The sequence below is a fragment of the Mustela erminea genome, chromosome 5, assembly GCF_009829155.1.
Source record: "Mustela erminea isolate mMusErm1 chromosome 5, mMusErm1.Pri, whole genome shotgun sequence".
Taxonomy (NCBI): Eukaryota; Metazoa; Chordata; class Mammalia; order Carnivora; family Mustelidae; genus Mustela; species Mustela erminea.
In genome coordinates, this window is record NC_045618.1 from 61,931,086 (window position 1) to 61,943,011 (window position 11,926).

The window sequence follows — 11,926 nt, forward strand, 5'->3', positions numbered from 1 at the left end:
GGATGGAGCCCCACAGCGGACTCCTTGCTCAGCGGGGGAGCCTGCTTCTCTCTCTGCCTCCCATTCCCCTTGCTTGTGCTCTGACAAATAAATAAATAAAATGTTAAAAAAAAAAAAAAAGAAGAAGAAGAGAAAGAGAGAGATAGAGAGAGATACATGCACTCATCTTTACTGCAGCATTATTTACAAGAGCCAAGACACAGAAGCAACCTAAGTGTCCACTGTTTGGTGAATGGATAAAAATGTGGTATGTATGCATGCACATACACACGCACATTTGCATGTATATGAGCTCCTGCTATTTGTGACAACCTGGATAGACCTATAGGGTGATAGAAGTCAGACTGAAAAATACAAATACCACATGATTTCACTCATATGCAGAATCTAAAAAACAAACAGCAGAATCAGACCTGAAGAGAGAACAAACTGATGGTTGTCAAGAGGGAAGGAGGGTGACAGGGGTTGGGCAAAATGGGAGAAAGGGAGTGGGAAATACAGATTTCCAGTTATGAAATGAGTAAATTGTGGGAATAAAAGGCCCAGCGCAAGGAATACAGTCAATGATATAATAATAGTGTTGTATGGTACAAATGGTAGCTACACTTTTGAGCATAATATAATGTATAGAGATGTTAAATCAGTTACGTTGTATAAGTGAAACTAATATTTTATGTCAACTATGCTAAAAAAAAAAAAAAAAAAAGATCAAATATTTCAAGCACCAAATGCCTAGCACCGTACTTGAAGAAGGAACTCTGTCAAAGCAGTCAGATACCTTACTACTTATTATTTCTGCAGGTTTATAAACTTCACAACATATACAAATCTATATAACTATATAGATATAGATATACAGATATGTTTTTCCCCCTAGAGAGAGCTCCAGGTGTGGAGGACGGGTATGAGGGGAGAACAGAGGGAGAGGAAGAGACAGAATCTTAAACAGGCTCCATGTCCAGTGCAGAGCCTGATCCAGGACTCAATCTCATAACCCTGAGATCATGACCTGAGCCAAAAATCAAGAGTCAGATGCTTAACAGACTGAGCCAGCCAGGCACTCCTAACCTTTAGCATATTATTCAAAGCTTTCTGAACTAGCTTGGATGTTAACCAATTGTTACAAAGTTTTTAGGTCTTCAAATAATTCTACTGCTCATCATGTTCAAAGTACCACAATTCCAACGAAAATCAGAAGGCTTTGGTAACAGTATTCAAGTAGTTGTCACTAAAAACCATTATCAATCTAATGTTAGTAAGAAGAGTTTTTCAAGATAGGGACATTTCCAAAGAGCAAGTGCATTAAAAAACGAACCCCTAGAATTTAAAATTGTGCAGCCACTTTGGAAAACAGCGTGGCAGTTCCTCAAAAATGATAAGCACAGAGTTATGATATGACCCAGTGATTCCTCTTCTAGGTATATACAAAAGAAAAATGAAAACAAACGTGCACACCAAAAACTTGTACACCAATCAACAAGGCAGCATTATCTGTAACAGCCAAAAAATGAAAACAACTCACTCTTCATAGCTATCATTTCTAAAAGCCCCAAAACAGAAACAATCCAATTAATTCATTAAGTGATACATGGATAGTAAAATGCAGTATGCCCACACAATGGCATATTATTTTGCAATAAGAAGGAATGAAGTACTGATACAAACTACAATATGAATGAACCTTGAAAACATGTTAAGTGAGAAGATGGACATAAAGTACCAAATGTTGTTCCATTTGCATGAAATGTCTAGAATAGGCACATTTATAGCACTAAGTGGCTTCCTAGGGCTGAGGAAAATGGGAGAAAATGAAAGACAAGAGCTAAGGGGAGCGGGTTTTCGTTTTGGAGAAAACATTTCAGAATCATGTAGTGGTGACAGTTACACATCTTTATGATTATACTAAAAACAACCGAAATGTACACTTGATTTCAAAGGTTATTTTTGGTATATGAACTATATTTCAATAAAGCTTGTAATAGAATCACCACCACCACCATCTAAAGGTAAAATGATGTGTCTTCAATGAATGTTAAAAACAGGCTAAATTAAGTACACAGCACGAAGGTCTGAGATTTCCACTGAAACTCTCTTACCTCCTTGTCTTTGCTATACTTATTCTGGTGAAGTTTCTTATACTTGTGCAGCCGCAACATGTTATGAAGTTCTTCTCTGCTGAGGTGGAGTTCTTCCTCTTCTTCTTCTTCTTCATTGTCTTCACTCTGAGAATCTGCCTCACTGGACTCATCACTTAGCAGAATGCTCTGCAAACGGAAGGAAATGGGAATGGAATCTGTCACTATGGGGCAAATCCTTCTAAAACCCAAGCATCTTTTCCCAACACAAGAATAAAAACAGTTGGAAGACAGTAACTTCAGTTTCCCAACTGATGCAGAAAAGAAAAGGATACCAACTGAACCTAGTGGGCTTGAATTCAAGAGGACTAACATACGGAAATGCTACAAAGAGCAAAAAAGCTGGATTTCACTAAGTACTTACAACTCTATGTAGGATATTTTAGTTGTCAAATACCAAGGGAAAAACTAAGAAAACAAAAAAATAAAAACACACAAAAACCCCACAACCTTTGAGTTTAAAACAAGCCAGCCATGGTAACTAATACAGAAACAATCCAAAAAATCATGAACTGATTTTGTTATTATCCAGATAATGAAATATTACTTAGCTATAAAAAGGAATGGAGTACTGATATATGCCACAACATGAATGAACCTTGAAAACTCTGTTAAGTAAAAGAAGCCAGGCACAAAAGGTCACATATTATATAATTCCATTTAGATGAAATATCCAAAACAGGCAAATCCGTAGGGAAAGAAAACAGATTAGTGGCTGCCAGGGGCGATAGGAAGTAACTGCTAATAACCACAGAGTTTCTTTCTGGAGGGATGAAAATGTTCTGGAATTAGTGGTGATGGCTGTACAGAACTTTACTATAATACACACTTTGAAAGGATTTTATGGCATGTGAATGGTATCTCAATTTTTAAGAATGTGATGGCTAAACAAAGACTTTTGCATTGCCAACAGCTTAAAGCCTCACTGATATGAACCAAATTAAGCCTTTATCCATAAACCTTTTAAAGGATCTCATGATTATAATGAAAGAGCACCTTTAAATTACTTTGAGCGTAGCCTTTTACAATAAGCCTTTTAAAGGACCTCATAATTACAATGAAAAAATGCCTTTAAATTACTTTGAGCTCCTTCACAAGAAAATAATAAAGAAATAATTCGTTTCAACAGAAGAAATGTTACCCTTAATTCAGCTGGGCCAATGACAGTAATCTTGAAAGAGTGTAAACAAGAGTCTACCATTTCCTGGCCTATAAACACCCACAGAAAATATAGAAACACTCTATATTGCCTATAAATACACACAGAAATTTACCAGGATAAAATACTTCAATTTTTAATAAATTCTTTAACATGGTGTACAGGGCCCTACACAATCAGGCTCTCTAACCTCATCTTCTACCATTCCCTCTTTCATTGTGCTCCGGCTATACTAGCCTTCTTTCTCCCCCAAACATACTGAGTTGCTTCCTTTCTAGGAATTTTATAGTTATGTTCCTTTTGGTTGAAATGCTCTTTTATTTTCTTTTTTTAAAAAAGATTTTATTTATTTATTTGACAGAGATCAAAAGTAGGCAAAGAGAAAGAGGGGGAAGCACCTCCTCGCCAAGCAGAGAGCCCGATGGCAGGGCCTGATCCCAAGACCCTGAGCCGAAGGCAGAGGTTTAACCCTCTGAGTCATCCAGGTGCCCCGAAATGCTCTTTCCTTAAACATTCACATAGCTCTGACCATTCAGAAATCAGATGAAATGTTACCTCTTTAAAGAAGCCATTTTATTTATTTGTTTACAGACTTACTCACTGCCTCCCCCCATTTGAATGTAAGCTCTACAGTGCAAGAACCCTGTCTGTGTATAATAGCATCTGGCAGGTAGGATGTACTCAATCAACATCCAACAACTCAAGAACTAATGAAAAAGACACTAATAATCCTGATTACAATGTGAGCCAGGGAGGGCAAGGTTCTCATTTCTTTTTACTCTTTGCTCTGCACAGTGCTTTATAATAAAAAATGTTTGCTAAAATGAACTTCATTGAGGCCTCCAGATTTTCCTCTATAATCTCTTCAAAAAAATCACACCCACAGAAGACTCTTGTCTAGAGAAATCTCTGCTCATGTGTCAGAATGAGTCAATAACTTTCCCTTCTCTTTGTAATTTTAGTAGGTTATTTGAATTATAAACATTTGCCTTATCTCTTACCTTTAGCCACTTTCTGCTTTTCTTCAACTTAGAGAAGTTATATAAATTCCCTTTGTCAGATTTTGATTCTGTGTAAAGAAACATAAAGAACAACAAAAATGAAAGCTAGACTGCCCCAAGAGAACTGATAGTCCAAACAGGGATCTCACACCACACTGACCTGACTGCAGAACTCCGTTCAGCGAGTATGTGTTTAACATTCCAGAATTGCCTGCTCCAGAAGTTTCTCCAAGCAATGAATTTGGAGGTTCTTCCTTAACTTGAATTAAGGGATCCCCAGACTGAGGCAATAAAGGATTACTGTCATCCAGTCCATCTTCACTCTCATCACTATAAATTGAAGAATAAATCTACAATCACAGCTGACCCAGCAAAATACTGTAATTTATGGTTAGCAGATAGAAGAACTTGATCCTTTAAAAAAGATGACTGTGTTCTATTTGAAAGAAGGAAGAAAAAATATCAAACATACCAAAAATCATAAAATACTTTAACCCTAAAACCAGAAATAATGGGAATCAGAAGGTGGTCAAACATTTTATTGGGAATATGTAATCACATACCTAGAAATATTCCTGTTGAAGATGGCTGATGTTTGTCGCAAGAAATGGTCCAACCGGAGGGCCCTCTCCAAGTACTGAAGATAGAGGGGCTTTGCCAGCTCAGTGCAGCCGCCATCGTCCCCGGCACCCAACTCCGAGGCCATAGAACAAATCTGTCTTCATGCACAAGGCTCTCCGACTTCTCGGCTGCATAATGAGATTAAGCAGTGAAAGACAGAATACTACTTCTTCTCCCTTTATTTGGCCTGCTTGCTATCAATGTGAAGACAAATCAGACCTTCTAGAACACAAGACAAGAAGACAGCAGTCTGTAGAAAGATAGTAATAAAGTTCTTATCAGGCACTTTTTCCTAATGCAAGGACAGAAGTTAGAAGAATGAGGAAACTTTTAAAATATAGAAATACTGTCATATGTCACAACAAAAAATCATATTATACTTTTTTGAAAGAGTACCTTAAAATTTACACCCACTTACCTTTTGTCCTACAATGAACAATTACTCACAATTACCTAAATCTACACCACAAGCTCTCCTGTACACCTCCTAGAGGAACACTTGTTCTCAGTTCTCAGCATCACCTTCCAAAGAGCAGCTTTCTTTTTCTTTTTGTATTTACAATTTGTATATATGAATGAGATATTCCATTTACAAGGGAACAGAGATATTGTCAGAGTATTTTACACACTTGCAAACATTCTGTAAAGTGTAAAATACAGAAATGATTTCAAAAACTGAAGCAAAGAGAGTATAAGTAAGAGTGAGAAACAAAGCTATATAGCTTCAGTATTTTCTTTGCTACCTTATGGTGTTAAAGGAAATCATTAATACCTTTGTGCTGTCTTCTCTTTTTACCATAGTTTTTTAAAGTTTCCTATATAATATAATCTTTCTTCTGAAGGATACATTAAAAATTCTCCTCCAGTTATCTACAGAGTGAACATAATCTCCCCGGAGGCTTCCTTTCCTTTTTCAGAAATTAACACGCTAATTCTTAAATTTATATGAAAATGCAAAGAAATCAAAACAGCCAAAATAATTTTAAAAAAGAAGAGAGTTCAGGGTGCCTGGATGGCTCAGTTGGTTAAGTGTCTGCCTTCAGCTCAGGTCATGATCTCAGGGTCCTGGGATCAAGCCTGGAGTCAGGGAGCCTATTTATCTCTCTCCCTTTGACCCCCACTCATGCTCTCTCTCTCTCAAATAAATAAATAAAATCTTAAAAAAAAAGAAAAGAGTTGAGAAACTTACACTTTCTGATTTATTTTTTGAAAAGATTTAAGAATCAGAGTGAGCGAGAGATAGAGAACACAAACAGGGGAGAGGCAGAGGGAGAGGGAGAAGCAGACTCCCCGCTGAGCAGGGAGCCTGATGTGGGGCTCCTTCCAAGGACTTCAGAATCATGACCTGAGCTAATAGCAGACATTTAATCAACTGAGCCATCCAGGTGCCCTCATTTTTAAATTTTAAATCATATTATAAAGCCACAGTAATCAGGTCAGTGTGATAGTGCCATAAGGATAACCACAAAGACCAATAGAACAGACTTGAGAATTCAGAAATAAAACCTTACAGGGGCACCTGGCTGGCTCAGTTGGAAGAGCATATGACTCTTGATCTCATAGTCTTGAATTCAAGTCCCACAGTGGGCATACAACTGACTTCAAAAAAAGAAAAGAAAAAAAAAAAAAAAGAAGGGCTGGGGTTTAAAAAACAACAACAAAACAAAAAACAACCATGCCTGGCAGATTAGTTTAGTTAAACACCTGACACCTGGATTTCAGCTCAGGTCACGATTTCAAGTCATCAGATCAAGCCCCATGTCAGACTCTGTGTTCAAGGCAGTCTGCTTGAGATTCTCTCTCCCCCTCTCTCCCTCTGCCCCACAACCCCCAACCCTGCTTGTGCTTGCATGCTCTCACTCAAAAATAAATAAATAAATCTTTTAAAAACAGACAAACAAAAAACGCTTACACTTATGGTCAATTTTCAATAAAGGTGCCAAGGCAATTCAAAGGAAGAAAAGACAATCTGTTCAACAAATTGTGTTGGACAACTTCATATCCACATAGAAAAAGATTAATTTATACTTAAAGAAAAAATCCTTACCTCACACTATGGATAAAAGTTAACTCAAAATGGACACAGGGACTGAAGAGTAAAACCCCAAACTGTAAAACTTCTATAAGAAACCATAGGGGAAAAATCTTCATGATCTTGATTAAGCAGAAAGTCTTTGGATATGTTATTGAAAGCATAATCCATTTAAAAAAAAAAAAAAAACCTGAGAAATTAGGCCACGAAAATTTTAAACTTTTGTACTTTAAGCAATATCATGAAAAAGATGAAAATAAGCCACAGACTAGAAGAAAATATCTGCAAGTTGTATAACTGTATATCTGATTGTATATCTGATAAAGGACTTGTATACAAATATCTAATTATAAAATAAAAAAGTCATGGAGATGACAAGTATAACATAGAGAATGTAGTCAATAATAACATAACAGTAACAGAAGGTGACTATGCTGAGTGGGGAGCACTGAGTAATGCACAGAAGTGTCGAATCATTACGTTGTATACCTGAAACTAATAATACATTGTCTATCAACTATACTTCAATTAATATTAAAAAAAAAAAATAGGAGCGCCTGGATGGCTCAGGCAGTTAAGCATCTGCCTTCAGTTCAATCACGATCTCAGGGTCCTGGGATCAAGCCCCACATCGGGCTCCCGCTCAACAATGAGTCTGCTGCTCCCTCTCTCTCTGTGCCTCCTCCCCACCCCAGCTTGCACTATCTCTCAAATAAATACATACAATCTTTTAAAAATAATAATAATAAAAAAATTATATCCAACTTTTCTATCTATCCTCTAAAAATGACTTGCCTTCTCTACTTCAGAGAATCTTTTAGGGATAAAATTAAGTATATGTAAAAGGGCTTTGTAAGAAATCTCAGAGTTATTTTCAAACAGTGTATGCTCACATATTCAGAGTTGGGAGGGGTCACAGAGATTATCTAGTCCAACTAGGTCATATTACAGATGAAGAAACTAAAAACCAGGGGGCCTGGGTGGCGGGTGGCTCAGTTGGTAAAGTGACTACTTCCAGCTCAGGTCATGATCCTGGAGTCCCAGGACTGAGTACGGCATAGGGCTCCCTGCTCAGCACGAGTCTGTTTCTCCCTCCTCCCCTCTCTTGTGCTCAGTCTCATTCCCTCTCAAATAAATAAATAAAATGTTTAAAAATTTTTTTAAAACCCTAAAAACCAGAAAAATTAAATAACTTGTTCATATTCCATGAGCTCTTTTACAGAGCCAAGTTTCTTAGTTCCTAAACTGGTGCTTTTTCAATCTCAGCAAACTGTCTCCCTAGACAGGTTCTACCACTTAAGTTGCTCGAGTTTATGCTCTGATGTTGTGAAGAACCCAATTCCAAGAGCCAAATATTTTTATTTTTATTTTTATTTTATTTTTTAAAGATTTTATTGATGTATTTGACAAGAGAGAGATCACAAGTAGGCAGAGAGGCAGGCAGAGAGAAAGAGGAGGATACAGGCTCCCCACCAAGCCGAGAACCTGATGTGGGGCTCGATCTCAGGATGCCGAGATCATGACCTGAGCCGAAGGCAGAGGCTTAAACCACTGAGCCACCCAGGTGCCCCGAGCCATTATTTTTATTTTTTTATTTTTTTTTTAAAGATTTTATTTATTAATTTGACAGAGAGAAATTACAAGTAGACGGAGAGGCAGCCAGAGAGAGAGAGAGAGGGAAGCAGGCTCTCAGCTGAGCAGAGAGCCCGATGCGGGACTCGATCCCAGGACTCTGAGATCATGACCTGAGCCGAAGGCAGTGGCTTAACCCACTGAGCCACCCAGGCGCCCCCCGAGCCATTATTTTTAAAGCACCAATTCTGCAGAGTAAAGATCACTTAGAATTTTATTTGCATTTTTTGAAATACCTGTCTAGAAACCATTTTTGTTCATTGAGGTGCAGGGTTTTATAAAAGCATCAACTAAGATCTATGTTAAACTGAACAGATTAGTCCAGTCTTTAGTTCAAGGTCAATAAATGGCTAATATAAGCTGTCAATATAATATAAGCTGTCAATAATCATTGTTTAACTGATTTCCTTACAAAGACACTAAAACAGAATAACGTTAATAGTGGAACAGTCCTGCCTAAAGTTCAATTCAATATTGATGTGAAAATTTAGTCCTGGAATTATTGAAAAGGATACTGGCATAATTTTTAGGTTAAATAGGCAACACATTAATTTGTTTATAATGTTATGTGCTAGAAGAAAATTCGGGACACCTGGGTGGCTCAGTTGATTAAGTAGCTAAACTGTTTTGTTGTTGCTTTTTTGGCAGAAAGAGACACACAGAGAGAGGGAACACAAGCAGGGGGAGCAAGAGAGGGAGAAGCAGGCTTCCCACTGAGCAGGGAGCCCAATGTGGGCCTTGATCCCATGACCCTGGGATCGAGCCCCTCATCGAGTTCCCTGATCAGCAGGCAGCCTGGGTCTCCCTCTCCCATTCTCCCCGCTTGTTTTCCCACTCTTGCTGTCTCTCTCTGTCTAAAAAATAAATAAAATCTTTAAAAAAAAAAAAAAAGGCAAAATAATCCAAACATTTATCAACTGGTGAATGGATAAACAAGACATATACCCACAAAAAATATTATTAGCAATAAAAAAATAATAAACAGTTGATACATGCAACAACAATGTTGGGTCTGAAAAACATTATGCTAAGTTAAAAAAAAAAAAAAAGCCAGGTACAAAAGACCACATATTATATGATTCCATTTATATGAAATATCCAGAAAAAGAAAGCTATAGTCAAGAAGTAGATTAGTGGGGCGCCTGGGTGGCTCAGTGGGTTAAGCCTCAGCCTTCGGCTCAGGTCATGATCCTAGGCTCCTGGCATGGAGCCCCACATCAGGCTCTCTGCTCAGCAGGGAGCCTGCTTCTCCCTCTCTCTCTGCCTGCCTCTCTGCCTACTTCTGTCTACTTGTGATTTCTCTCTCTCTCTCTGTCAAATAAAATAAATAAATAAAATAATCTTTAAAAAAAAAAAAAAAAAGGAAAGAAAGAAAGAAGTAGATTAATGGTTGGCTGGATGTATAAAGGGGACCTGACTGTAAAAGGATATGAGACATCTCTTTTAGGAAAGTTGGAAATATTCTAAATACACTCTGTATTGATGGTTGTATGACTCTGTAAGTTTGTTTAAAAATCACTGAATTATAAAAAAAAAGGGGGGTGGCGCCTGGGTGGCTCAGTGGGTTAAGCCGCTGCCTTCGGCTCAGGTCATGATCTCAGGGTCCTGGGATCGAGTCCCATATCGGGCTCTCTGCTCAGCGGGGAGCCTGCTTCCCTCTCTCTGCCTGCCTCTGTCTACTTGTGATCTCTCTCTGTCAAATAAATAAATAAAAGCTTTAAAAAAAAATCACTGAATTATACATAAAAATGAGGTAAATTTCATGAATTTAAAATAGCAGCCTTTAGTAACAGTTAAAGAGAAAAGAATGAAAAAGATTTTTTTTAAGACTTCAACAGGTTCTAGTTTTCAGTTTAAGACCTAACGTGCACCCATTCCAAAAGATTTCAAAGAAACACAGTTTTGAAAATACAGCAAAATTCTGAGAGTACATATAATTCATCTCAAATAATTCATCTGGATATACATACATATAAATTAAAGCATATAAAATTGCTGCTTGGCTCCCTCCTAAATGCTTCACTAAAAAATAACTGATCTTGGGTAACTGGGCGGCTCAGTCAGTTGGGTGTCTGCCTTCAGCTCAGGTCAGGATCCCAAAGGCTTGATCCAGCCCTGCACCAAGACCCTGGGATAGAGCCACTCATCGGGCTCCCTGCTCAGCAGGAAGCCTACTTTTCCTTTTCCTACTTCCCCTGCTGTGTTCCCTCTCATGCTATCTCAGTCAAATATATAAATAAAATCTTAAAAAAATAAAATAATTGATCTCATGTACTTATTTTGGCTGATAATGAAAATGGTCCTAATTAAGAAGGTATGAAGACAAGACTACAAAGTAATACTGAGTGATTAAATAAAAAACTAGTTTCAAAAAATAATTCCTCAACAACTAAGCTGTATATGAACATGAACCCAGAACCAATCTGTCCAGGAAAGATCATGTTACCTCTACAGTCTTTAACAATGCTCAATATGTGCCCCCATGTGACTCCCAGTACACATCAATCCTGCAGTCTGATTCTTCCAGAATCACTTTGTAGCATATCACCACTGATGGCTGAAATGGCAAGCATGATGTACTCCCTTATTTCTATAAGGCTAAAGAGAGGAGGTACTTCAAGTATGAAGTTTCTGACATAGCTCCACAAATAGTCTTATGATGATACCTGGAGAATAAAGGAATATGTATTTTTTAAAGATTTTTTTTAAAAGATTTTATTTATTTATTTGACAGAGATCACAAGTAGGCAGAGAGGTAGGCAGAGGGGGGGCAGGGTGGGGAGCGGAAGCAGGCTCCCTGCTGAGCAGAGAGCCCAACACGGGGCTCGATCCCAGGCCTCTGAGATCATGACCTGAGCTGAAGGCAGAGGCCTAACCCACTGAGCCACCCAGGCGCCCCATAAAGGAATATTTTAATGAAGTGTTCAATTAGATTCCTTTCACTGTGGTAAAATATATATAAAATTTACCATTTCAATCATTTCAAGTGTACAGGTCAGTGGCATTAAGCACATTCACAGAGTCATGCCAACCATCCATCACCACCATCCTCAATTATTTTTTTAATCACCTTTAAAATGGGTAGCTTCTCTATCCAACCCAGTTGCCTCGGCCAGTCTGTTAAAAGCTGCTTCTCTGGGGTGCTGACTGGCTCCGTGAGTAGAGCACAAGACTCTTGATCTCAGAGTTGTTGGGTGTAGAGTTTATTTAAAATCTCTACACGTTAGGTGTAGAGATTACTTAAAACTAAAATCTTAACAACAATGACAAAAAGCTGAAAAACTGGTTTCTCTAATAACCTATACTTTCATCTCCTACATTTGTCTTTCTCTCATTCTCTACAAGG

At 37.9% G+C, this 11,926-nt stretch overlaps 1 protein-coding gene across 3 annotated transcripts in view; it reads right to left on the reverse strand.

Moving 5' to 3' along the window:
- INO80 (INO80 complex ATPase subunit) overlaps window positions 1-11,926 on the reverse strand; it is a 136,272-nt gene that overhangs the window by 101,768 nt on the left and 22,578 nt on the right. For all 3 annotated transcript variants that reach the window (XM_032343327.1, XM_032343326.1, XM_032343325.1), the window contains exons 2-5: window positions 4,859-5,044; window positions 4,456-4,625; window positions 4,296-4,363; window positions 2,097-2,264 (exon numbers count right to left, since the gene is read on the reverse strand). In XM_032343327.1, coding sequence (XP_032199218.1) covers window positions 2,097-2,264; window positions 4,296-4,363; window positions 4,456-4,625; window positions 4,859-5,001 — 549 coding nt within the window. In that variant the 5' untranslated portion in view covers window positions 5,002-5,044. The remainder of the gene's footprint in view (window positions 1-2,096; window positions 2,265-4,295; window positions 4,364-4,455; window positions 4,626-4,858; window positions 5,045-11,926) is intronic.